The 27746-nt window shown below is 46.5% G+C and overlaps 1 protein-coding gene across 1 annotated transcript in view; it reads left to right on the top strand.

Moving 5' to 3' along the window:
- myo1ha (myosin IHa) overlaps window positions 1-27746 on the top strand; it is a 71373-nt gene that overhangs the window by 38818 nt on the left and 4809 nt on the right. The window contains exons 17-29 of the mRNA XM_041203007.1: window positions 1052-1157; window positions 1475-1592; window positions 3784-3897; window positions 5385-5461; window positions 8062-8130; window positions 9185-9269; window positions 9768-9930; window positions 11203-11286; window positions 12250-12343; window positions 12452-12507; window positions 17649-17784; window positions 20608-20678; window positions 23880-23977. Coding sequence (XP_041058941.1) covers window positions 1052-1157; window positions 1475-1592; window positions 3784-3897; window positions 5385-5461; window positions 8062-8130; window positions 9185-9269; window positions 9768-9930; window positions 11203-11286; window positions 12250-12343; window positions 12452-12507; window positions 17649-17784; window positions 20608-20678; window positions 23880-23977 — 1271 coding nt within the window. The remainder of the gene's footprint in view (window positions 1-1051; window positions 1158-1474; window positions 1593-3783; window positions 3898-5384; window positions 5462-8061; window positions 8131-9184; window positions 9270-9767; window positions 9931-11202; window positions 11287-12249; window positions 12344-12451; window positions 12508-17648; window positions 17785-20607; window positions 20679-23879; window positions 23978-27746) is intronic.

The following is a 27746-nucleotide window of genomic DNA, read 5'->3' as shown; positions in this document are numbered from 1 at the left end:
CCAGGGGCAGGGGTGCTATCGACTGAGCAAGAAAACCTCCCATCAAAACAGTAAATACTGGTATTCTTATAACATGACCTTGAGTGAGGGGGGGTGGGGCAGAACTGTCAATCAACTTCCACCTAAAAGGATCACCTAATCAATGATCTGAATGAGAAAGGCTTGCATTCATGTAACAACTTTCACAACCTCAGGATGCTCCAAAGTGCTTTGTAGCCAATGAAGGGCAGTCACTGCTGTAATGTAAGAAACACAGCAACCAATTTGTGCACAGCAAACTCCCACGATCAGCAATGAGATAATCTGTTTTAGTGATGTTGGTTGCTGAATAGGATTCCAAGCAGAACGTCCCTACTCTGGATTATTTTCTCAGTTTCTGGAATGGGGTTTGAAACCACACCCTCTGATTTAGAGGCAAGAGTACTGCTAACTGAGTCATACAATCCTGGATGAATTTCCCCTCTGTAACCCAGGAGTCCCGAACCTAATTGCTCTGTCTCTACTGCTCCCCTGCTTGAGGTCAGACCTTCTGAACTGTGTGGCTCATTACATTCTGCTTCTACTGACCCACCCAGAGAATTGAAATTAATTTTGAAATCTTGTCAAATAACACAGGCCTATTGCCAACAGACTGATATCTTGACTGATATTGATCTTCAGATTAAGGGCTACCACGGCTTGTTGCAACATAATTACATTGCATTAGATAATGCTCATCATTGTAACTCTAAAAGGAACCACAGAGAGCTTTAAAAATAATAACAGCAGATGGTTTATATTCACTCAAGTTATTGCAAAGGAAAATCTTACCTTAGACCTGGCCACCCAGAAGGAAAAAAACAGTACAACTTGGAAATGGAGGGTACCAGTAAAACTCGTCTTGTATACCTTAAAATGGAACTCCAGCATTACTGGTGCCAGTATTACTGATTTTTACTAGGATTTGAACATTTTTGACCGATTGAGTCAAAAACTCTTGACTCTTTCATAGTAGGTCAAGTGTCAGGCTCTGACGTGCTGCTCATTCCTACAAATGTGTCTCCTGCAACAGGTGGCGACGCAGTTCAAGTACAGCCTGATGGGTCTGATTGACATCCTGATGTCAAAGGTGCCTTCGTATGTCAGGTGCATCAAGCCAAACGATGCCAAGCAGCCAGGTAGGCCTCAGACTTTGCGGTGCCATGTTGAATCTTGTCGAACGTTGCATCGAGACTGTGTTATACCTGACCTGGGAATGGGCCTGTTGCTGCCAAAAAATGGGCGAGCTCTCCATGTCCCAAGTGCTAATACGCCTCACCTTCGTCAGTCCATGACAGTGGGAGATTGTAATAGCAAGATTCAGGGGTAACGGATCACTAAGCTGACCCGCAGTAAAGGATCACATTCATTTTGTAAGTACAGACAATATGGGACTGACAAACGGGATTTATTCTCCTTCCTTCACTTTCCCCCATCTCCCTTTCTTCCTCTGCAGGCAGGTTTGATGACAAGCTAGTGAGACATCAGGTGAAGTATTTGGGCCTCATGGAACACCTGCGTGTGAGACGAGCGGGTTTCGCTTACCGCAGAAAATATGATGCGTTCTTAAAAAGGTAACACCAGCTGGACAAGGTTGTTGAATACTCAGTGGAATTTACAAAATTCTTCCAGGGTGTGACAGCACCGATGAAGGAAGGATGTTTCCCCTGGCCGGTGAGTCTAGAACCAGGGGACACAGTCTCAGAATAAGGGGCAGGCCGTTTCAGACTGAGGTGAGGAGGAATTTCTTCACTCAGAGGGTGGTGAGTCTTTGGAACTTTCTAGCCCAGAGGGATGTGGAAGCTCAATCATTGAGCATGTTTGATTCAGGAATCGATAGATTTCTGGAGACTAATGACAGCAAGTGCAGGAAAATGGCAGTGAGGTAAATAAATGATCAGTGTTGGCTAACTCCCAAGCCTGGATGTGAAAGATACAAGAGACTAAGATGCTGAGGTAGAGAATGTTTATTGCCCACTAGAGAGCTGACTTCTCCCCTCTAACACACCAGACAGTGCGTTTCTTTTAAAGAAACCAATTAAACTAAATTAAGGAAAATGGGGACAAAATAAGATGCAGCCTCTTAAAGGGACAAGAGGTTGCCCATCTATTGTGTGGTGACGTGAGCAGCCTCTGCTGGTAGCAAAGGCCTACTGCACATAATATTCCCAGGGGGTCATCCATCCACGTACTAACCAGGCCTGAGTCTGCTTAGCTTCACAAGATTAGAGATAAAAACAAAAAAACTGCGGATGCTGGAAATCCAAAACAAAAACAGAATTACCTGGAAAAACTCAGCAGGTCTGGCAGCATCGGCGGAGAAGAAAAGAGTTGATGTTTCGAGTCCTCATGACCCTTCGACAGAACTTGCGTTCGAGTCCAAGAAAGAGTTGAAATATTAGATGCTGGCTGACTCTTCCTTATATATAATTGGGTATACTTAACAAATCAACAGCCAGCACCTCATCACCTTATTTCCTTCAAGTAATTGGTATTTAAAATTCATTAAACAGAACCTATTAGATGCTAACAATCAGCCGTGATCTAATTGAATGGTGGAGCAGGCTTGACGGGCTCAATGGCCTACTCCTGTCCCAAGCTCCTATTTTCCCACTTTAAGGACGAAAGAGCTTTTCCTTCCAATATCAGGCTGCTTGAAAGGAACACACATGGAGATTTTCTCCCTCCAACACTCCTCTTAGTGTGAGGACACTAATTCTCGCTGGGTTTTGATGCCATGATGGACTTCCACCCTCCTGTCCTTCATCCAATCGGCTATTCTTCTTCTAAACTGTGGGTTGTCAGCAGGACGTCCAACCTGAAAGGTGCCAACCTGGCTGAACCTGAGCTTGTCCTCACCAAGTGTCCGCACACACATTTCCCAGCTTATCACAGCAGGAGTGGGAAGCCTTATTAATAACCCCTCACCACACCATCTTTTTTTTGTTTCCCAGGGGCTCTGAAGCCAAAACAAGTACCCTAATTTCCACCCTGACTGAAATAGCACTGACTGACCCAACAATCAGAATAACTCAGCACTAGAGCAGAACCTTGTTCTGGTTGATCCAGCCACAAACTGCTCAATTAACACAGGTATTGGGGAAACTATCCAAGATGTATCTTGCTCAAGGCTGCTCCCTGGAATGGTCCAGTATCTCACAGGAATATGGGTCAATGCCTACAGATCTCCACAGGTTCGTCTCCTGGTTTCAATCATGCCACTGTGGACAATTGCTGGCTATTTAATTACAAGGGGGAGTATAGAACTGATAACCCCTTCAGGGATATGCCTCCTTTCGTTTGACCTTTGCTTTCACTTCCTCAATGGACGTTGAGGTAACTCCACCTCTTAACTGTCTTCCCACAGTTTTCTCTCACAGAAGAATCAAAAAGAGAGATGAAATTGTGTTGAATGCCACATCTGGCAACATCTCACAGGTGGATAGCCCATTAACCGATACCCAGTTGCACGCGGAATAGAACATCTATTGGGGGCACCAGGTGAAGGGGAAACAGGACAGAACTGGCTCGTAGGTACCATTGAGTTACATTATCCTGTGAGGCGAGTTTCAGATAGTGACTGGTCAACCAATAGTTTCTCCATTTCCCTGGTGGTTCAAACTGACAATCGGACCATCCAAGTGTTGAGGAGCGAGAGGGGGATGCAAGTGGAGACACGGAAAACAATTGGTTTGCTCCCCTTAACACACTGTACGTGCTAGGGTTGGAGTGACACGTTCACACTTCAGTGTTCTTTTCCTCTAGGTATAAGTTATTGTGTCCCGACACTTGGCCAAACTGGCATGGACCTGCTTCAGAAGGGGTTGAACGATTGGTGAAACATATTGGCTACAAACAGGAGGAATACAAAATGGGAAGGTACTTAAAGAAAATGTCACCGTACAAATGTTAAAAACAACCAAATCAGTGATTCTTTTTTTGGACGCTAAAGGAATCAGGGATATGATATGCAGCATATGATCAACCAAGATTTTATTGAATGGCGGAGCAGGTTCATGGGGCTGTGTGGCCTATTCCTGCTTTGATGTCTTGTAGTTATTCAATGTATCGTAAAGCCCTTTCCTTGAATGTACATTGGACACACAAGAATGGATTGTCCTCTGTACCACCTGACCTTTGGGTAGTACTGGAGCAGATAAACAATGAGATTTGGAACCTTTTTACGCAGATTCTGACCCGTCTCAATAACTTTTCAGTGTCATTCTTGCTGGGCACCAGAAATGTTGGGCCAAATGTAGGTGGAAGTATTTAGACTTGATTGTCTGATGCTCATCTGGCCAGTCTCCCATTTTCCGCCCTTAAGCTCATCCAAAACTCTGCAGCCTGTATCCCACCTCGCGAAATCTTCACTCACTCGTCGGCCTTCATTGCCTCTGATTGGATCGGCAGCTCTGGGAGGCGAGTCCTCAATTGGACAGTGGTACAGATGGGTGCCGCCAATAAAATGCCCCTCAGGGTCCCACCGCCCACCAGTGCGGCGTCGGGTCCTGCTTTTGATCCCGGGGCGAGAACAACTTATGTTGTGGAAAAATTCAGCACAGGGTTGTCCGAGTATATATCCTTGAAGCCGCCAGTCCCAAATAGCTCCTCCCATCAAGCTTGGCCACTAGTTAGAACAACTGACTAGTGGATTTGAGCTCCTTTCAGGCAGGCAGCAGGTCTCAGGAGCTTCTCATGAGCATCGCAATGACCATCACAGCTCACAACCCAAATTGTCTGCACACATAGAATGACATAGAATGTACCACACAGATTCAGACCATTCAGCCCAACTGGTCCATGCTCCACACGAGCCTCCTCCCACCTATCTTCATCTGACCCTATTAACATATCCTTCCATTCCTTTCTCTCTCATGTGCTTATCCAGCTTCCCCTTAAATGCACCTAAGTTATTTGCCTCATTCCTCCCTGTGATATCAAGTTCCGCATTCTCACCACCTTCCAGGGAAAAATGTTTCTCCTGAATTCCCCACTGGATTTTTCAGTGACTGTCTTATATTTATGGTCCTTAGTTTCAGTCTCGTCCACAAGTGGAAACATTTCTACATCTACCCTATTGAATCCTTTCATACTCTTGAGGACCTCTATCAAGTCACGCCTCAGCCATCGCTTTTCTGGAGAAACGAACAACCTGAAGGTCGATCTTTCATGTCCAAATCCATCGTCAATTAAAATACTGTTAAAGAACTACCTCTTCAGTTTTTCTTGTGTTTCGGTAACCCTCTCTTTCTACTGAGCTCTAAATCATTCCCCATCCTATTATTTGGGTGCAGCCTTTTATTGGTACTGGAAAGTTGAAGAGTTTTGATAAAGATGCTATAGATGATTTGTTTTTTGTTTTTCAGAACAAAGATATTTATCCGTTTTCCAAAGACACTGTTTGCCACTGAGGACGCATATCAAGCCAGCAAGAATGCCATGGGTGAGATCGCACACCTTCTCTCTCTGACTTTATCTTTAAAAGCATAAAAGCAACAAGAACAAAAACCGGAATTTATAAGCGCCTTTAACATAATGAAATCTCTCAAGGTGCTTGACAGGAGCATTATAAGACACAACATGACACCGAGACACAGAACGTGATATTTGATCAGGTAACTGAAAGCTTGCTCAATTGCTGATTTTAGCCACTCTGACCGGATGGGAATGGTGTGGGGCAGAAGGTGGGTGCAGTATTAGGGTTGTAAGGGTTAATGTGTGGGACTGTGTAAATAGCACCGCCCATAATGATGATGTAAGAGACACATGGCCATGAGTTGAGAGGCAAAATGTTCCTAGCTTCAGCAGAGTAGCGCCTGGTCATGTATATCTGTGTATGATTCAATTATATCTAATAAACCAGTTATTGTTTAGACATACCAATGTCTCAGCAACCATTCCTCCACCAGTCAAACCAACATACAACATTGGGGTTGGGAGCAGGAGCTGGTGGGTGAGGGCGGTGGGTGCAGGATTAGATGGTGATGGGGATTCATGTCTCTATCCCAACACGTTTCTGGAACCATCATTTTCTTCATTTGACTTCAGATGCAAGAAGGCCACCCATCCCAGAGCAAATAGGGGGCCTATTTTAAATGGCAGCGCCGAGTCTTGATGATGTCATTGGGTCGTCCGCACCATTTTAACTGTGGACCTAATTAACGTCGGCATGGCTCCTATCCCACCAGGATCCAGACTACAGGAGGCCCAGCAAAGTGGGTTTTAATACATTTTTGAAAGGTTTCTTGTGGGGCTGGAGTAGCAGGAGCACTATGACAAAATTGACGATCCATTCACATTTTAAAAGCTGTATTAATGTGCCCTCCCGTTTTTAACAAATTGTGCAATCAGACCCCTCCCTGCTCTTCTACTCCTTTAATTTTTCTTCCTCCAAAATGTATTAATTAGCATTTCATCTTTCACTCTGTAAAATACTCAGTGACGTTTCAGTCGCAATAAATGTTGTGTCGTGGAACAAAGATAAGCACAGATTTGAATCATTTATTCATTCATTCATGGGATGTGGGTGTTACTGGCTAGCCCAGCAACATTTATTGCCCATCCCTAATTTAGGGATTTTAGAGTCAAGACTTTAAATTCGATAGCTTTGGGTCTGGAGTCACATGTGGGCCAGACCAGGTAAGGACAGCAGATTTCCATCCCTGAAGGACATTTGTGAACCAGATGGGTTTTTATGACAATCAATAGTGGTTTTGTGGTGATCATCAGATTTTTAATTCAATTTTCACCACCTACCATGGTGGGATTTAAACCCCAGAGCATTACCTTGGGTCTTTGGAAAACCAGCCCAGTGACAATGCCACTATGCCACCACCTACCCTATCCTCTGACCTGCGTAAGGATTAAACAGAGACTACTTTCCCTCTGCAATGAAGAGAAGGAAATAGGATCAGTAGTCCTCTGTTCAATGCATTCGCAGCAGATGACACTCAAACACCACATACGTTTGAGAAGGAAAGGTAATATCTGATTCTTCCAATTTTGGCCTCTTGAGCATCCCCAATTTTAATCACTCCACTGTGGTTGTACGTTCAGCTGCCTTGCCCTAAGCTCTGGAATTCCCTCCCTAAAACTCTCCAACTCTCTATCTTGCTTTCCTCCTTTAAGACACTCCTCAAAACCTATGTCAGTTTTTGTTTATATGACCTAACATCTCTTTATGTCACTCAGTGTCATACTTCATTTTAAAATGCTCCTGTGAAATGCCTTGGGACGTTTTGTTATGTAAAAGGTGCTATATAAATACATGTTGTTGTTGTTATGGGCTATTTACCATGCTGAAAACTTAGCCAAAACTGATCACTTCCTAAAACAGTTCACTGGAGAACAATCTGAAGCAGAAAGCTTGGCTGATGTTTACCCTCCTTTGTTTAGAGCTCTCTGCGGTAGATTATCGTTCACTCTGGCCTGGTTCAACTAACGGAACTCAGGCTGAGAATCACATATGGGACTTCCCTAGTGTTTAAACAGTGCCTCCAGTTTAAACTTTTCTTCCTCGTCTTCAAATCCTTCCATGGCCCCTAGACCTACAACTCTCCAAGATCCCTGCATTCCTGCAATTCTGGCCTCCTGTGTACCCCCGATTTTCCATCATTCCACTGTTGTTGCCATGTCATCAGCTCCCTGGAGCCTAAACTCTGGGATTTCCTTCTTAAACCTTTCTGTCTCTCTCTCTCTCCTCTTTTAAGACATTCCTTAAAACCTTTGACCAAGCTTTTGATCAACTAATAGCTCCCTAAGTGGCCTGGTATCAAATTTTGTCTGATAAGCCTCCTGTAAAATGCCTTGGGATATTTTAATTAGATTAAAGGCGTTATATAAATGCAAGTTGTTGTTCTGTCTCAAAATCCGATAATATGATTACTCACTCAGTTGTTGGAAACAAAATGAAGGTTAAAAAGGGATATATTTTTCTCTGGCCCTTGGGCAAGGACTTTGTTGGATTATTAACTGCCGACTATTTGGCTGGATGAACTGTTCCCGAATGTGACCAACTCTGAACCAGTTTTCATCTTTTTCCAGTTGCAAAACTCCAGGCCAAATACAGGGGCAAAGTGCAAAGGGGGGAGTTTCAGAAACAGAAAAAAGCAGGTAAGAGGGAAAACAGCAGCGGCGATGGAGCTCCTCTACTCACCTTGCTATTTGCCTCACAGTCTAACGGACAATTTTAACCTCACGCCCTTTGGAAAATTGGCAAGATTGGGTGCAAAGTTGGTTTTGCAACCTGTCTGGTTTTGCTCTCCATTGAAATCAAGAAACAGTGATATTGGGCAGGGCGCAAAAGCGGCTTTGCACCCGATCCTCAGAATTTCCTGATTGGCGGGTTAGGTTTAAAATTACCGCTAAAATTTCTCAAAAAGTCAGCGTCTTTTCTAGCCGCTCTGTAGCCTGTTCACATGCATGCCATCCGTTCTTATCTGACACAGGGAGTGACCTAGGGCTCTCTGAATTATAATTGGGAAAACAAGCATGGGGTACGGGATGGGGGAAGGTGCAGCGTTGGAGCTTGGTGCAAAAATGGGAAGTCTCGCGTTCGCCAGAAATGACACCTGAGGGATGAATGAGCAGATTTGATGGCGATTCACTGAATGCGTTAAAAAAAACGGAATGGACATGGCGAGGATTTGGGACGTGAAAATGCTCCCAGCACAAGAGTAGGCCAAATGGATTTTCATCCTTTTGCATTTAAACAAGTAAAGAAAATAGGGTTGTCAGGCCTCCAGCACTGCCCTGGAATCTTCAGGAATTAATGATTAATCTCCACGACAATTCTGTGAGCAAACCTAAGAGAAAAATCTTAGGGCCAATAAAAAAAATGGTGTTTTCTTAAATTTTCTTTGAAGGCTTATGTTTACTAGCTATAAAAACATCAGGGGTGAGGAAAAATGGCTGTTTGACTGATAGGTAAGAACATCCAGCCAGCTAATGAAGGGTTAATTGGCTTTTGATTGGCCCACGAAGGTGGCCTGCGAGTGTAGGCCTGTTGGGTGACCATTGATGGGAGTGTGGGGGCAGGAGGTCATGTGATGACACCTCCAAGAAAATGCCCAACCAGAGTTGGCAACCCTAGGTCAAAAGGTAATTTTTATGATTGCTCCCCGCACTAAAGAGCGACCCTTGATTCTGCACTTGTTATTCACTGCAGCAATCAAGATTGAGACCTGCTGGAGAGGAGTTCAGGCAAGGCATCATGCACGGAAGAGAGCCTGGGCTGTGAAAGTCATCAAAAAGTACGTGGCCTCACACTTAATTCATTTTTTATTAATGGAAGCAGCGCAACCGATCCAAGCACTGGCACCTTGTGTCATGACTGTTGCATCCTTCTTTTTAACACAAACGTACCAATCGTACACCAAGGATTGGTAGAGTTATAAGACAATATACATACAATGGTAACAGGGAGGCTATGTAGAACATGTCAGATCTGTAGGACTGTTGCACTGTTCTGTCTACAGAATCATGGGATTATATATCGCATCCTGTGTTGTGGTGGGTAGTGATGAACAGCAGTTTAAGATGCGACTCTTAAAGGTACACCACATCAACGAGTGCACGTTCGATGCCACATTTCACCGAATTTCACCTCTTTAAGGACAGGCAGTAGGCAGAGTTTTATTGTCTTTGAACAGAGAAGGAGGGAGGAAAAGGATTAAAATGCACTGCCCCTTGAAAGAACACTGTCTCTTTAAGGATTGTTCCTCTAAATTCTTGCATTTTTTTCTCTTCAGATTTATTAAAGGCTTCATGCTCAGAAATCAGTCAGTTTGTCCAGAAAATAAAGATTTCTTGGCCTTCGCTCAGTCAAACTACCTGATGAACCTCAGGACAAATCTGCCACAGAATGTTCTGGATAAAAAATCTTGGCTCAAGCCTCCTGCCTTTCTGGAAACGGTAGGGAGAGGCTGATACGGATGTTTTCCCTCATTTTATGGCAACATAAGTGTTCATTTAGTGAAGGTGTTGGAAAACTGAGGTCTTGTGGCACGGTGAGTAGTGCCCCTACCTCTGACCCAAAGGTCTGGGTTCAAGACTCACCCAGGGACTTGATAGTTAAGGAAGGTGTGTTCATAATGCAGCTAAACAAGTTGAGCATCAACCTGCCAATCTGTCCAACAGATGCCAATGGCAAGTGGTAAGAGTGGGAGAAGTTCCTGGTTGGCCATGTGATGGAAAAAAAAGTTGGAGCCTCTACCATCACTGTCCGTAGCTCCAGACTACAACACGCATGTAAAAGTGCATGTTGCCATAGCAACTTGGACTCCTTAAGTGAACTGTAACACATCGTCACTAGAAAATCAATTGTAAAATGAGCTGCAACCACTGTTTGGTGAGAGGGTTTTTTAAAATCATGTGACTATATTCCTCCCTCAGCAATGCTCTCTACTCTTCTGATGAAATGAGTGACTTGTGCTGAGTGGAAGGACCTGAGTGAACCTTTTACAGCTTTGAGTTCTGGTGTTGCCAACTCTGGTTGGACATATTCCTGGAGATTTCATCCTCCCACCTTCAGCCCCCACACCCAGTCTCAAATAGCCTTTCGCCACTGCTGCACCGCCACCCCCCCCCCACCCCCTCCATGTCTAATATCTTCATGACCAGCAAAACAAAGTGTTCAAAGAAAATTAATAAAACTTACAAATATTTTTCATTGCTCCTTAATGATTTTTCTCGCAGCAGTATCCCTGAGTTTGATCTTTAATCGCTGAATACCCCAGGGCAATTCTGGATGGTTGGCAACCAATGTTCCCTCTAAACTGTGTGGCCACATGGCTATGCAGCAACACAAAAGCCCCTACACAGGCCATGCACAAGGCAGCCCTGTTAATTTACCACACGTGCACGGTCACGCAAAAAAACAAAATTTTAATTTAAGCGCGCTTGAAGAAATTGCCTCCACGCTCAATTAAAAAAAATTAGAGGGAATCGGGTTGGCAACCCTAGTCAGTTCCGAGGAAGGAGAGGAATTCGGATGGAAAGTTTTGAAAAGGCCGTTGAGATTTGCCTCCTAGTGGTTGGTCGAAGAACTTCACCAGCGACGCCTGCAAGGAGGTTGTAGCCAGCTTGGTGAGACTTAACACAGAAACAGTAAAAGTGAAAAGTAACAGCACAGCATTGCCATCAACACAAGGAAGCTAATGTTTACTAAATGTTCTGTTCTGACAGACCTCACAGCTGTTGAAGAAACTGCACACTCGGACTTTGGTTCGAAAATACTGCAAGGGAATCTCTGCCCAACGCAAGCTGCAGGTAATCACTCCTTTTAGACTCCTGTTCATGAAGTGGAATCATAGAACCTTACAGCTGAGAACTAAGCCATTCTGTCCATTGTGCCTTGTGCTGGCTGTTTGAAAGAGCTATCTGGTGTTCCCACTCCCTCCATCTTGCCCCTTAGCTCTGTAATTGTTATATACCCAATTCCTTTTTGAAAGGTAAAGTGTTCACAATAAAGTGGCAACATAGCAGGAAGAGCCTTTCGCCTATGTGTTAGACGTACTCTCTAGCCCTTTATCCCCGGCCCAAAGTTTGGTCTCATTGACGAAGATGCTCAGTAATGGCGACATATCAGAAATCTGGTTACACATAGTTTAAACTTTATCATATCTATTCTGTGTTGTCGTTGGATTTACTGATGAATGGTCAGATTTCTGGCTAGTTCTGAAATTTACATGAAGCCCTAATACTGAGCAGTTGCTGTCTGCAACAGATAAAAGCTGTCAGTTCATTTGTCGTGCAATTTTCCTGATTAACATTTTAATCAAATCTGTAGCTTTTGATTTTCAAATGTGAGCAACATTCTCTCCTGTATTTTTGTTCTGTCCTGCCCCAGGAGGACGGCAGTCCTCTGATACCTCACCCCGAGCAGCTCATTTCCAGGCATGAATAAAAACAGCATGACAACAGGCTATTGGACTGTGTGGGCCCTATGTTCACCACACTTGATAATGGCCACAGCCAAGAGATACATATCACTTGCAAAATGTGGGTAAGGGCAGAATTGGGCTTGGCTCTGATGCCCTCTGCAATTGGACAGATCACTGGCGCTCACTAGGGGTCTCGCAAAAATGGCTGTGTGGGTGAGATAGCAGAGGATACCTATGGAACTATACTCCACAAGTCACTGCCTTCCAGAAAAAAAACCAAAAGAGAATCAATAGGGAGAAATAATTTTAAAATCCTTCTTCTTCTAATTTAAATATGCCTTTTGCACAGATGCAACAGAAGGTTGTGGCCAGCACATTATTTAAAGGAAAGAAAGATGGATATCTACAGAGTGTCACCAAACCCTTTAGTGACAGCAGACTTTGTAAGTATGCACTGAGCTCCCTCTGGGCACAAAGGGACAGCAACAAATTCTGAGGGTCCTTTCCTACAGCTCAGATCCTTCTCAACATGACATGTTCTCCATCCTCAGGTGAACAGGATATCAACCCGAAGGTTCTTCAGCTGATCCGTCATGAACGACTCAGGGTAAAATTCCAAAATGAACTCAATAAGACCTGGATAATTAAAGAGGCAGTGACTCTATGTTGGAGACCAGTTGGGAATATTATGGCTCATTTTAATCATGGAGGGTCTGGGGGCTTAAGGGGTGAATGTGGGATGTTGCAGGCATCCAGGTTAATTTGACCTACCCGGCCAGGGAAGAACCCCATGGAATCGGTTGGAATACCAATTTCACCTCCAGATCAATAGGGTTGTGTGTTGCCTTCAATGAAAGTGTCAGCCGAATTGTAAAACCAGTGTGGCACCCTAACTCATTTGTTTGCCAATGGGTTTAGTTAAGACTTGCCCCGTGATTTCTACTCAAGTGCAATCTTTTTTTGAAGTACATTTAGCTGGCCATTTTAAAAGTTAAAATTGTATTTGTAGCTGCAGTACACACCAATGTGATGGATTTACCATATCTCAATCAGCTGACCTCTCTCTCTTTGGTGTAAAACAACAAGATGTCCTGCAAGGACATTTTCCCATGGTGGCACTGCCCTTGTGGGCATTCAATTCATGGACATTTGGTGCTGTATATTCTGAGCTGCCAGGGTTAAGGGGTTTACCCACCTTGAATTGCCAGATTTCAGCAGTGCCCAGAATGGGATTAGACAGAGGCTGGATATTATCCTTCACGGAGAAAAATCCCTGATAGCTGGTTTCAGAACATCTTGCTGGAGACCCAAGATTGAGTATCTGCCATTCCTACTAGGGTGGCACTCATACCTCAAATATACAGCTGGAAGTAAACCAATGTCACTGTCTAATTAGAGATTCAGGGCACACTTAACACCTTGTAATGCCCTTTCTTTTGGAGTTCCTCCTCTGAACTCCAAAAGGTGCTGCTAATATTGGAAAGCAGTTCCTCACCAAGAACTGTGAAGTTCTTGGGAAGAAACAGTAAGATTCAGGAAAATGAATTCACAATCAGAACAGCAGCATGTGCCATTAAAACATGGATTCCTTTATTCTCCTTCTGGACTCCCTCTGCTAGGTCATGTGTATAGTAACCTTTAGTGGACAAAATGTCCAATGTAATTTTTAATACACTACAACATCCACACCTGTGGTCTAACCAGCAGGATCGATATCAGAATCTAATTGCTTTCTAAGCCAGATTGAAGCTAATTGTTGCATTATAACTGAGTTCAGTGAACACTGAACATTAACCAAAGGTCAAGCTGAGGACCTGTAGGCCCTCCATGGTTAGGTTTCACATTTATTTATTTAGTGTGTGCATAGTCACAGAGCCAAGCAATAGTCTGATCAGTTCTTCAAGCCTGCCTTCAAGTTTAGTCAGTGGACACTCCCCGACAATGTGAGTCATTGTTTGAACTGCACCACAGCTGCAGCCTCGATGGTCTTGGTGACCCCATTGATGTTGAGTGATTGCACAGAGGCCTTGGCAAGTCCAGAAATGATTTTAAAGGGCCCACTGTCACCATGGGAGATCAAAGCTGGGTGGACAAGCAGTGGGGTCTATGTGAGAGAGTGGTTTCTGGTGGATAGTTTCTCCTGCCAATCTTCCTGAGCATGGTGGGTTTAACCATATGGGGTGGTGTGAGGGAAGGCGTACTGCTGGTGGGTTGAGGAGGCCCTTGAATAAGGGCAGGTTTGGGTTGGAGCAGACCTTCTTCCTCCTAATATGCAGGTTGGGGGGGGGTGGGGGGGGGGGGTGAGGGGGTGCAGGGCAATGTTGCTGAGGAGTGGGAGCCAGGGGAGGTGAGTTGGTTGAAGAGTTTCTGTCATGATGCGCCTTGCTCAGCTGAGTTGCACATCAATAAGTTTGGTGTGGCCAATTGGTACCGTACTGGGGTGCAGTATTCTGCAGTTGAGTACAAAAGCAGAGGTCCTTAGGGTCTAGGCCTGTGATCCCCAGGAGGTACCGGCCAGATTACTCAGGAGGTTATTATGGGGTTTAATTATTTTCTGCAGCTTCGATGAGGTGCTGGCTGTACATGAGGATTCTGTCAAGACTAATGCCCAGATAAACATGGTGGGGATTGTGCTTCAGTCTCTGGCCATCCAGGGTGGTGTCCAGTTCCCTCTTAGCGTTGGCATTGCGAAGGTGGAATGTGCTAGAGACTGTTTTGCTGGTGCTCGGTTGTTGGTGTCCTGCCATGCAGTAGTCAGCCAGCTCTGGAATATCAGTGTTTAACACACCTTCTAGCTCCAGGAGAGTTTGAGCCTGTATGCCACAGCAGATGTCATCTGCATATATAAACTTCTGAGACCGGATTGGGGGTATACCACTGATGTACAGGTTGAACAGGACTGAAGCTAAGACAGAGCCCTGAGAGAGCCCATTCTTCTGTTTCCTCCAGGCACTAATCTTTTTGCCCTTATTCAGCCTGAACCATCTGTCCCAGAGCAGCAGTTCAATGGCATCAGTAACCCAGGGAGAGAAAACTTCTGATATATTAACAAATAGGCCACTGTGCCAGACTGTATCTTATGCTGCAGTGAGGTCAAGGAAAATTGCCCCTGTTTTGAGATTCCTTTGAAAGCCATTTTCAATGATAGTTGTTAATGCAAGGACTTGATCATGTTTGCTTCATCCTTGTCGAAAGCCTGCTTGTTCTGCACTCAGGATGTTCTCCACTTCTGGCTTGATCCACTGTAGGATTAGATGTTCCAATAGCTTGAAGTGTATTAACCAGTAGGTCGATGTAATTTTTGGTCTTTGCCTGGTTTTGGGAGGCCATTGACTTTAGACATGTGCCAGGGTGTTGGCAGCCTTCCCTCGCATTGGACCCCTGTAAAGAGTCAGGCCAATCAGGAGCAGGCCCATGGGCCAAGATGTTTGAGGAACTCAGGGAGGACATTGTCAGCAGCAGTGCCCAGCTAGATGGTTGTAGCACTTTGTCCAACTCCAGGATGATGAAGGATTCCAATCTGGAATTCGTCTGCCTACAGAAGGATCTCCACTTGCTCCGAACTGGCTTCTTTGCTCTTTTTTTCCAATGGTGCCTTTCCCATGTGAAGGAGATAGTTTGCTACCTGATTACACATTTACAGATAGACAGCTTGGCGGTAACAGTGACCGGGCTGCTCCAACATTCCCAACTTGAGTGAGTGAAGTCCAGGTCCTGTGTTGTCTCATCCCATCTGGCCTGGTGGGCACAGCCCAGGGGTTCAATCCGATGGTCTGCCATGGTCTAGATCACCTGAGGACTCATATTGTTGGAGGAAGGAAGCAAACTCCTGTTCCAGGCAAAGTATATACACAGGGTGGTATCCCCCTTGGAACGGTGCTGTTGGCTGCTTTGTAGTTGTCTCTACAGAAGTGGCTGTATGCCAGCTCTATGAGGATATTTCGGGATGGGTATCGCTATCACACTTTGTTCCAAAATCATGCTGTATTCCTCCAAGTTGGCTTTTTGCAAGTTCCACCACTTCTTCTTTGAGTTGGTAACGATCGGTAGTTGAAGTCCAATGTGGGTCAGAGATGGTTTGTGCAAAATTGGGCAGGATTTGGCATGAAGCAGGGAGTGGATTGCTGTGTGCGGGAACTGGCCCAGCACAAATCAGGAGGGTAGTCGTGTTTCCATTTGGTAGAGTGGAACGTTCCCAGCTGTATGGGGACAAGAGCAAGGTCACCCTATGAGGTCCCGTTTGCGAGTTTTTCATCACCTACATTAACCTCTTGGTGGCCCCAGTCTGTGTGGTGGCTAGTTAAGTCTCCAGTATAGATAGCTACGTGTGGTAGGATTGGGAGGATCCGTTCATCCCAGTTACAGGACTTGTAGATGCTTGCTATCTGGAAGGCATCAACTTTGATGATGTCGGGGTGTTCATTGGAGTGCGTCAGCAATGGTTGCTTGGATAAATGTGGCACAGCTGTGCTTAGAGTGTGCAATATGGGATATCAGGTCAAAACTGTCTATCTTGTACCTCCCAGCTTCATCTGATGGCAGATGCATTTCTTGAATTTTTAAAAATTCATTTAAGGGATTTGTGTATACAAATTGCCAATGTTTTCTTTATCCATTCATGGAAGGTGGCCATCGCTGGCTAGGCCACCATTTATTGCCCATCCCTAATTGCCTGTGAGGAGGTGGTGATCAGCTGCCTTCTTGAACCGCTGCAGTCGGTGCTGTAGGTACACCCACAGTGCTGTTAGGGAGGGAGCTCCAGGATTTTGACCCAGCGACAGTGAAGGAACGGTGATATATTTCCAAGTCAGGATGGTGAGTGGCTTGGAGGGGAAATTCCAGGTGGTGGTGTTCCCATGTCTCTGCTGCCCTTGTCCTTCTAGATGGTAGCATTCGTGGGTTTGGAAGGTGCTGCTGAAGGAGGCTTGGTGGGTTCCTGCAGTGCATCTGGTACATAGTATGCACTGCTGCCACTGTACGCAGGGTGGGGTGGGGGGGGGGTGGTGGGAGTGAATGTTTGCGGATGGGACTCCAATCAAGTGGGCTGCTTTGTTCTGGATGGTATCAAGCTTTTTGAGTGTTGTGGGAGCTGCACTCATCCAAGCAAGTGGAGCGTATTCCATCACACTCCTGACTTGTGCCTTGTAGATGGTGGACAGGCTTTGGGGAGTCAGGAGGTGTGTTCATCTCCCTTGGATTCCTAGCCTCCGACCTGCTCTTATAGCCACAGTATTTTTAATGGCATGATGCAGCTCACTCTGGCGGTGTGATGTCGAGAAAGGGTCCTGGCTAGGTGTCTCTTGGCTGCAGATGGTCCTTCAACGCTGAGTTACAGGATGCAAAGTGCAGGTCCAATGGTATGGGGGCCGCAGAATTTCATGTTGCTGGCGGTTTCTGGTTCTGTGGTACTGGGATCCTTCAAGTGTAGCCTTGTTGAATTTGGTTTGCTAGGAGGATCGTTGTCTTTGCTGGTGCAGGCCGGGTACTGACGGACGGTGCGTCAAGAACACCGACCCGTTGGCACCCATTGTTCCACATTGGGCAGGTCATTCACCAACTGTTCCAGACAGGGGGATACCCTAGGTTGACCTTCTTTCCCGCTTAGGAAAATATCGCCGAGCTGGCACTGTTCCCAGGTTATCATTGCTCCACCTTGTGGGCAAAGACAGTGAAATGCAGGGGTTACAGGAAAGGTGTTCTAATTATGATTGCGAGTGTTTGAACATGTTTGTGCCAATTTGTTTTCAGTATGGTGTTCCCGTCATTAAATACAACAGAAACGGTTTCAAACCGAGGCCAAGGCAGCTGCTCTTGATGCAGGCAAAAGCCTACATCGTTGAAGAGGACAAAATCAAACAGAAAATCGAATATGCGACCCTCAAAGGTAATAGGCTCAGGTCACTGCAATCGTTACAGTTTCAGTGGGGATATAGTAACTATGGAGCCCACCTCCTGTCTGCTTCAATTGCACCAGGTGTTAAGTCAGACTAAATGGCGAAAATATTACTTAATATATTAATGTTACTAAAATAGCAGAGAACATTTATGCTGCAATTTGTATCTTTATTGCCAGAGTGCTCCTTTAAATCCCCATCGCATGCAATTCCACTCTTGCCATGCCATCCCTCTTATGCCGTACCCATGCATTCCTTTCATCCCTCTCAAATCATCCACAGCCCCTAACCCATAGGGGTTTCTTCCGATAACACCCCACCCCACCATTCCATAGCCCCCATGCATTCCCGCCACCCCACCCCACACTATCCCTCTCTCCTCTGCCACACTCCCACCCGCTTACCCAATCCCTCCAGCCAGGGTCAATTTGTTATTAAAAGCAAAATACGCGGATGCTGGAGACCTGAAATAAAAACAGAAAGTGCTGGAAAAGGTCAGCAGGTCTGGCAGCGTCTCTGGAGAGAGAAACAGAGTCATTTTGCCATTGGGCTCCCTTTACGTTCCGACATGCAAAATATTTGCGGTGATTAAAACCTCTGGATCTTTCACTTGTGAGCTCTTGTTGGCTGCATTGGAAAGAGGAAAGCAGAGGCAGGGAGAAATGCTATCACACTCTAGACTCTTGAGAATAATGGACAAAAATTCATGCAGGCTGCAAAATCAGGCTTCCTGATTTGTGTATACAACTTGCCAATGTTTCCTTTATTCATTCAAGGGATGCGGGCTTCACTGGCTGGGCCAGCATTTATTGCCGATCCTTAATCGCCCTTGAGAAGGTGCTGGTGAGCTGCCTTCTTGAACCGCTGCAGTCCATATATATATTTCAAAATCTTGGAGGGGAACTTCCAGGTGGTGGTGTTCCCATGTGTCTGCTGCCCTTGTCCTTCTAGATGGTAGTGGTCGTGGGTTTGGAAGGTGGTGTCTAAGGAGGCTTGGTGAGTTCCTGCAGTGCATCTTGTAGATGGTGCAACATGATTGCATAGAATCAAAGAATGGTTACAGCACAGAAGGAGGCCACTTGGCCCATCAGGTCTATGCTGGCTGTCCACGCGAGCAACAGGAAGCTCTACACCAGGATCACTAGACAGTATAAATTTACCCTTTAGTGCCTAGCAACAGAGAGAGCTAAGTCCTCACACCTGAGTAAGAAAAGCAGCTATCAAGGGTTGCCACATTGGCACTGTTATACATGTTAATATTGGAGGCATACTCTGGTGCACAGTTATACACAGCAGCATTGAATTGTTCACATTTCAGCATCAGGAGGTTCTGTTGGCAGTAGTGCCTTGGTGGATGGGGGAAGCTGGGCAGTGCTGTTTAATGGCAGTGGCCAGGATCAAAATGCATTTTGAAGTAAGCTACTTCAATGTTAAAGTAATCTAACTCCCTCTATGGTCTTGCCCCATCATATCTCTGTAACCCACTCCAGCCCTACAACCCTCTGAGATCTCCACCCTCCTATAATTCCGACCTCTTGTGCATTCCTGATTTTAGTCGCTCCACCACCGGCGGCCGTGCCTTCAGCTGCCTGGGCCCTAAACTCTGGAATTCCCTCCCCAACCCTCTCGGCCTATCTGCTTCACTTGCCTCCTTTAAGAAGCTCCTTAAAACCTAGCTCTTTAACCAAGCTTTTGGTCACCTGTCATAATATCTCCTTATGTGGTTCAGTGTCATATCTTTTTTGACAACACTCCTGTGAAGCCGCTTGAGACTTTTTAACCACGTTAAAGGTGCTATATAAATGCAAGCTGTTGTTTAACTGATGGAGTCGCTAGAATATTTACCCAGGGCGTTTTTCAGCAACCGAGTCAATTTTTTTGCATAAATTTTATATATGTTTTTAATTACTTTAACTTTTTAAATTAAAAGCATATATAAAATTTATGTACAAAAATTGACTCGGTTTAATTAAAAACGTATGTTAAAGGCACTATATAAATACAATATTCTGTTTTTAAAAGAGTTGGAATGGGTTTCAAAAGAATGTCCTTTTGCCTCTAGGATTCTATTTGGCTATGTTGAAAAAATAATCAATGTGTCCATAGCGACTGTGCACGTGTTTTTGCTTGTGATTTAATCTGTTTTACCGAATAGGAGGAGGGCAGCAGTTCTTCCTGTTTCCATTTGCTTTTGGTCTGACCATGGCACCAGCACCATTGTGCCCATTCCCACAGCCAAGAGTCATAGAGACTTACTGGCCAAAAAAACCCACCACAAAAATAGCAACCTGCCTTTCCCACTCTACCCGATGAGAAATTTAGGCCTTGGTTATTCAAACAAGGGGATTTCGTTGATAGAGGCATCTAAAATCATGAGGGATCTAGATGGAGTAGATAAGGATGTTTCCATTGGTATAAGGATTGAGAGCCAGAGGGTACAGATTAAAGGCAATTGGCAAAAGAAGCAATGGTGACTTGAAGAAAACATTTTTCACGCCATGAGTGGGTAGGATCTGGAATGCACTGATTGAGAGAATGGTGGAGGCAGGTTCCATTCAGGCTTTCAAAAGGGAATTGGATTCATGATCTGAAAAGAAAAAGATTTGCAGGACTACGGGGAATGGGCAAGAAGTAGCGCTTGGTGAATTGCCCCTTCAGAGGGCTGGCACAGACACAACGGGCCAAATGTCCTCCTGTGGTGTAACCATCCTATGATTCTATTGATTCTATGATACCATGCCCAGGTGTTTTGTGGGAATTGAACATTACTGATCTCACGCTGCTGACAAGTTCCGTTTCTCTGTCTCCTTTAGGTGTGTCTGTCAGTAATCTGAGTGACGGGGTCTTCGTCATCCACGTTCCCTGTGAGAACAACAATCAGAAAGTAAAGATTCAGCTCCTCGCTACCTGATTTTCTTCGCACTTATATGGGCGGCCATCTTGACTCGGTGTTGACTTTGTAAAATGGGCAAAATTGGATGAGCTGCCTGTTATGAATCCCGCCCTGGGTTTGATTTCCATGGAATTCAATGGAAAGCAACTTTGGGGCAGGGTGAATAGTGAGCAGCTGATCTGATACCTGGGCTGTTTCTCATTGTCCATCTTCCCCAACCCACACAGATCAAAATGACCTCCTATAGAGTTCTCGTGTCATTTTGTGAGTGAAAGCAAAATGAATGGGGTTAGGAAAAAGAAAGCACTCGAGCAACCAATAATGAAAGGAAATTTGATACTCCTGATAAATTTGATCAATAATACATCAACAATGTCCGAGGTTCTTTGGAGTTTTGTTATATTGCTTCTCGTGGTCCTAATGTTCCAGGGCCTCCCCTGGGATCCACAAGGAAAGTTTAGGCTGCCATTGCCCGGGATTTACCTCTCTCGCACTTCCCACTGCCACCACTATTTCCTCTCACCAGCCAAAAACACCCTCCCCCACATCCTGCCATGGGCATCCATGAGCCACCCAATTCCTGAAGTTGCTCCCTGCCGATTTCCCGCCTGGAATGGGCAGGAAGTGGTAAAGCCTTGTGGCACTGAGGTCAAGAAGTTAAATTCACCATGGCCTCCCCATGGGTTCAAGAGCAACCGATTCCTGAGAATTCTGGAGTTAAAACCAATTCCGCCAACTTGTCTCAACCTAACATGTTTCCTCAATGCAGAATTAATACCAACACTGGCAGAATTTAAGGGAATTGTTCTAAAATATTCAAGCTAATGTAGCATTTACAGATGATTTGATCAAAGTTTTCAAGATATTAACGGGAACAGATAGGGCAGATAGAGAGAAGCTCATTCTGCTGGTTGGGAGTCTAGAATGAGGGGGGCATAGTCTCAACATTAGAGTCTAACCTTTCAGACAAACATACCAACATATGAATTAGGAGCAGAAGTAGGCCATTCGGCCCCTCAAGCCTGCTGCACCATTCAATAAGATCATGGCTGATCTGATTGTGATCTCAATCCACATTCCACCTACCCCCTATAACCTTTGACTCCCTTGTTAGTCAAGAATCTATCTACCTCTGCCTTAAAAATATTCATTGACCCAGCTTACCCCGCTCTCCGGGGAAGAGAGTTCCAAAGAGTCATGACCCTCTAGGAGAAAAAAAATTCATTCATCTTCACCTTAAGTAGGTAGACCCCTTATTTTTAAATTTGGTCCCCTTGTTCTAGTCTCCCCCACAAGGGGAATCATCCTTTCAGCATCCACCCTGTCAAGCTCCCTCAGAGTCTCGTAAGTTTCAATAAGACCACCTCTCAATCTTCTAAACTCCAATGGACACAAGCCCAGCCTGTCCAACCTTTGCTCATAAAGATAACCCCCTCCATCCCAGGTATCAGCTGAGTGAACATTCTCTGAACTGCTTCCAACGCATTTATTTCCTTTCTTAAATACGGAGACCGAAGGAGTGAAGTTAGAAAACACTTCTACCCAAAAAGGCTGGTAGAATTTGGATCTCCCTTTCCCAAGCAGCAACTGATGTGAAATCATTTGCTAATTTATCTGAGATTGATAGATTTTTGTTCACCAAAACTCAGGGTCATTTATGGCACAAAAGGAGGCTATTTGTCCCATTGAGTCCATGTTGTTAAGGGATAGGGATCAAGGTTGGTACACGGAGTTAGATCTCAAATCAACCCTGATCTCACTTTGTGACAGAACAGGCTTGAGGGGCCAAATGGTCTATTCCTGTTCCTATGTTCCCACTTCTTAGGGGGTAGTGTTTTAAAATTTTCTTTCTAAATGTACCTTTGCTGGCTATGGTCAAGGAGACGGATAACTTTAGGTATCACCCTGTGCCCTTCTGAACCAGTTAATAAGATAACAAATCTGGGCCTATTATTGATGAGTTGATGGAGATTGATCATTGTAATTGGACAACAACTCCACTGTTGTTGGATACCAGGATGGTGGAACGCAAACAAGGTGGGTCTTGGTGATCTTTTTTGTCTAACTATTCCTATGTGACTTAAACCAACATCTTCTCTTCCTTATTGAAGGGAAGTGGCTGGCTTTCACCATCCCAACAGTGTAGAGATTAGGGAATTCAGCTATGTAGTGAATCACAGTTACAAACATGGGCCAGAATTTTACACCCCCAATGCCCCAGCAGCGGGCTGGCAGCTATGGGAGGGGGGCATAAAATTGTGTGACATGGCAGGGGTGCCGTGCCCATTGCCTACCCACCTCTGCTGGTATTTTACAGTGGCAGGGGAGGTGTTGGGCAGCCCACCCGCCCTTGGGCCAATTGAGGCCATTAAGTGGTTAATTAATGGGCCACAAGGGCATCCTTCTGCCGCCACCGGGAGTTTATCAGGGGTGGGGTGCCTATGCCATGTGGCAAGAGTGCCATGTGAACTCTGGCAGCCTGTGCCCAATGGAGGGCCTCTCAATGTACGCCCCCACCCTGTTCCCCTCTGCCCTCCCAATGGCAATCCCCACACTCCCTCGTCAGGGCCTACCAGACAGGGTCTGGTGAAGCCCCACCCCCTCCACACACACCGACCCACCCCATCCACACACACACACACACACACTTTCTTATCTGACTCCAGAGAACGTATGGGGAGAAGTTGGGAAAATGGCACTAAGTGCATAGCTTATTCGGAGAGCTGGTGCAGACATTGATGGGCTCAATGGCCTCCTTCTGCACTGTAACGATTCTGTGATGACCATTGTTGGGGGACCAGCTGTGGTCCCAGCAGTGGCAGCCACTCCTGGGTGGCGCTGCTGGGGCTGGAGAGCTGCCAGTCGCTCGATTAGCCAGCAGCTCTTGGAGGCAGGACTTCCTCCCGGATGGGGGCGGAAGTCTCGCCCTGAGCCGACTAACACCCTGGTGGCCGTTAAGTCAGCTCAGGGCTTTCTGGTCATGTGGAGGGGTGGGCTAGTGCATGACTTTTAAGATGAGACCACTCTACATTTCACCATGTGAAATTCCGGCTATGTTTTCCGCTCTGCGCTGTACAATACATCACCGGCGTGCTACACATTGCTTAAAGTAATATTCTGTGCCACGTGTGAAGATGGTGGTGATGGCTCCTCCACCGGGTATTGGACTGACTGTCTGTCTCATGTATGCAGGGCGATGTTATTCTGCAGTGTGACTATGTGTTTGAGACAGTGACCAAGCTCTGTACAATGGCCAGCAAACAAAACAGCTTCAAAATCGTTCAGGGCAGGTAGGTAAAAAAAAAACAGAAACTTACATCGCACGACAGGGCCACAAATGTATCACACACTTCAGTCCTCAGCTTTTACCTGACATAGAATGACACCTGGGCAAAAAGGGTTAAACCATGAGGACAGGTTGGATAGACGCAGCTTGTATTCCCTTGAGTAAAGAATGATCTACTGAAGTGTTTAAGATAATTGAAAAAGTTGATAGAATATATAAGGGGTAACTATTTCCTCTGGTGGGGGAGTCCACAACAAGGGGGCATAAACCTTAAAGTTAGAGCTAGGCTGTTCAGAGATAATAGGTGGAATCGTCCCAGATTTGCACTAAGTGCAGTGGTGGGTGGGTAAAATGACGTTTCACCCACCAGCTGCAATGGTGGCTTTTCACCCCATATGCATTAATTATGCATTCCCGGGAAACAGGCCGTTTCCATGGCGGGCGGGCTCTCATTCACCCGCCATGCCATCACCTCGCTGCTTCAGCACAAGGGGCTGGACATATTTAAAGTCCAGCCGCGCACACACCTCTCAGTGCTTCCAGCCCACGACTGCAGCAAAGAAGACATGGCCCTGAAAGGCAAAAAGACCGCAGCCCCCAGGTTCAATGACGGGACCCTCGATCACCTTTTGGACACAGTCGAGGCTCGCCGTGGTGTCCTCTACTCCCACCCTGGCCGCAGGATGGGCAGCAACCTCACTAATCCGGCCCGGGAGACAGTGGCAGCGGTGGTCTGCGCCAACGCCCTTCAAAAGAGGACAACCACCCTGTGCCGCAAGAGGGTGAATGATCTCCTCCGTCCCGCCAGGGTAAGTGACTTTTCTCATCACTCTCAACTCACAGACTCACAAACCAATCACACACCCACAGGGCCCTCACTCACTGAAAGGACATCACCATCCACTCTCTCACACAAACCATCATTGTCCTCATCCCGTTCCTGGGAACACTCACCACCCACACAGGCCAGGCAAACCTCTCATCTGGCCCGGCAAGTGTCCTGCTTACACTTTCTCCATCTCTATTCATGCAGCACAAGCCGACACACAACAAGAGAGAGAGGTCGCAGACCAGTGGCGGAATGTCAGAAATCAAGGTCCTCACGGACTTTGAAAACAGAGCCATCGAGCTGGCCGGCGATGACCAGGACCGGTCCTGAGCTGACGGTGAGGTTGGCGCTGCTCTACCAAGTGAGAACACAGCAGTGCAACATCCATCAGATAACCATGCTGTGAGTGATGTGTCCTCTTTCACAGTCACTGCCATCCACTGATTATCTCCCCTTGCTTTCGCAGGCACATCTGGGACACAGCTGACGGAGTCCATGACTCAGGGCTTCCAGTCAAGCCCGGAAGAAACCTTTGAAGAGGAATCTGGAGGCACCTTCCCTGAAGTCCCATCACAGCGCTCACCCACACCCTCCACCAGCGCAGAGACACACACCTCGGTGGGACCTAGCTTTAGAGTAACCTCAGGATCACAATCTGGTAGGTACTTCACACTCTAATCCACTGCAAGCGGCAGCAGGGACTTCCCAGCTGGTCCAACTCCCAGAGGACTGCTGGAGGCCAGAAATTTGCTGAGTCTGAGTCAGATGAGGAGCCTCTGGACTCGGTCATTTCACAGTTGCTGGAGCTGCAAAGGCAAGCTCAGGGACATCAGGAAGGGATGTCAGCTGCACTCCTTGGATTGGAAGGCATGATGGAGGAGTCTGTCCGCCTTCAGGCTGAGCTGGTAGCACCAGCCAACGCATCGAGGTCAACACTGGTAGGATGGCGGCTGCCATGAAGACCTTAGTCCAGGACGTCGCTCCTGCACTGCTGTGCAGGCTGAACTCCATGCTGATGCCGTAGTTGGCTTTCAACAGCGTGTAAGTGAGAGGGGTGCAGGGCAGCTCGATCTCACTCGAGCTACCCCTTCTCCTCAAGGAGTCAGCCAGGGGCCCTAGGGCACCCATAGGGAGGAGGACCAGCAGCTGTACTCTACGGGACCACCCTTCCGGGAATGTCTGGCCCATCCAACCCCCTTCTTACTGTGATCTCAGCAGCTCCAGTTCCACAGGCCAAGGAGGGTGGCATTGTCACATAGCAGGACCCCGAAAGCAGGCCAGGGCCCACCAGGTCTCAGCCCTCCAGAGGACATCCACCAAGTCATCACAGACAGGTCGTAGCAGTCAGCAGGCTGCCTCCACCTCTGCTGTGGATGTCTGGGGAGCTCTAAGACGTAGCGTCAGGTTAAGAAAGTTAAGAAGATGCGGTCGCACAGCCTGGGCACGGGTGTTAATCACTTGTACATAATGTTCACTATTGTCAATAAACTCCCAAGAATATCTCCCTGCCTATGGCTCCTTGTTCTGTTGAGCAATGTTCTTGTCTCTCAGATGTGAAACCTTTCTGTACAAGATAAAGGCAGGTATCTCAGTCCAGGGCCTCTTCCCTGTGCTCAGTGCAGCCTTCAGACCAAAGTGATGGTCGGGCCTCACACACCCTGGACACATTGCTGACGCCTGCACCTCAATGGTTCTTGTCATTGCTGTCAGAATGTTGTGGGCAGGCGTCACAGAATTCCGTCATTCTCTCTGTGTGCTCTCAGCACCTTTAAGGTGGGGCTGGCCCCCATCTCTTCAGCGTCTGTGACCAGTGAAGCGGTCAGATACTGAAGGTGGCAAAAGCATCAGATGCTTTTAAAGTTTCATGGCTGTGTCTGTGAGATGGCCCTGATCACAGAGCGCAAGCAAGCTGCCCTCAGCCAGACAGGAGTCAGACATTCTCAGAGGCTATGTGAAGATCTATGGAGTGTCCTCACTGCGTGTTGTCATCATCCTCCTGGAATCAAGCGACGATTAGGGTCTCCACTGCATCTCCATGACAGGAGCCTTATCACAGAGGGTATATGCGCTGTCATAAGCCAGACTGAAGTCAAACGTTTGTAGATGCAACTTGAGGATCTATGGTGTCACCTCACTGCATGTCATCATCATCCTCCACAAATCTAGCAGCTATGAGGGCCTCCTGAGCACGTCCACCTCGTCTGGCCAGAGTGAGGACCTCATCCCCACCATCGTCACCTTCGAGGACCTCCTCACCCTCATCCCTGTCGGCCTCCTCATCGGAGGAGATCTCCAGCTCCTCCATCTCCTCCTCAGCCAGCTCCTCTCCCCATTGCAGCACCAGGTTGTAAAGGGCGCAGCAAACGATGATGATGTATGACACCCTCTGCGGACTGTATTGCAGGGCTCCACCAGACTGGTCCAGGCACCGGAACCTCATTTTCAGCATCCCAATGGTCTGCTCCACCAATTTGCAAGTTGCAGCACGAGGCTACATCTGAGGCTGCTGCACGGGTGTCATCAGCCACGGCCCCTGCGGGTAGCCCTTGTCCCTGAGGAGCCATCCCTGCAGTTTGTGTGGACCCTGGAAGATTCCAGGGACCTGCGACCAACTGAGATTGTAGGAATCATGCACGCTCCCTGGAAACTGCAAGCAGACCTGCAGGATGCGTTTGTGGTGGTCGCACACCAGCTGCACATTCAGCGAATGGTTTCTCTTGCAGTTGACATAGTTCACTGCGTGTTACGACAGAGACCTGAGCGTTACATGAGTGCAGTCAATGGCACCCTGCACCTGTGGGAAACCCGAGATCTGGGCAAATCCAATCGCTCTTGCATCCTGGCTGCCCTGGTCCCGGGTGAAATGCACAACATTGTGTGGCCCTCGCAAAGGTGGCATCTGTGATCTCATGGATGCTTTTGTGGGTGGAAGCTTGTGATATCC

Source organism: Carcharodon carcharias, chromosome 13 (genome assembly GCF_017639515.1).
Source record: "Carcharodon carcharias isolate sCarCar2 chromosome 13, sCarCar2.pri, whole genome shotgun sequence".
Classification (NCBI taxonomy): domain Eukaryota; kingdom Metazoa; phylum Chordata; class Chondrichthyes; order Lamniformes; family Lamnidae; genus Carcharodon; species Carcharodon carcharias.
Note: the sequence above shows the minus strand (reverse complement) of the source record. Positions and strands in the feature narration are given on the sequence as shown.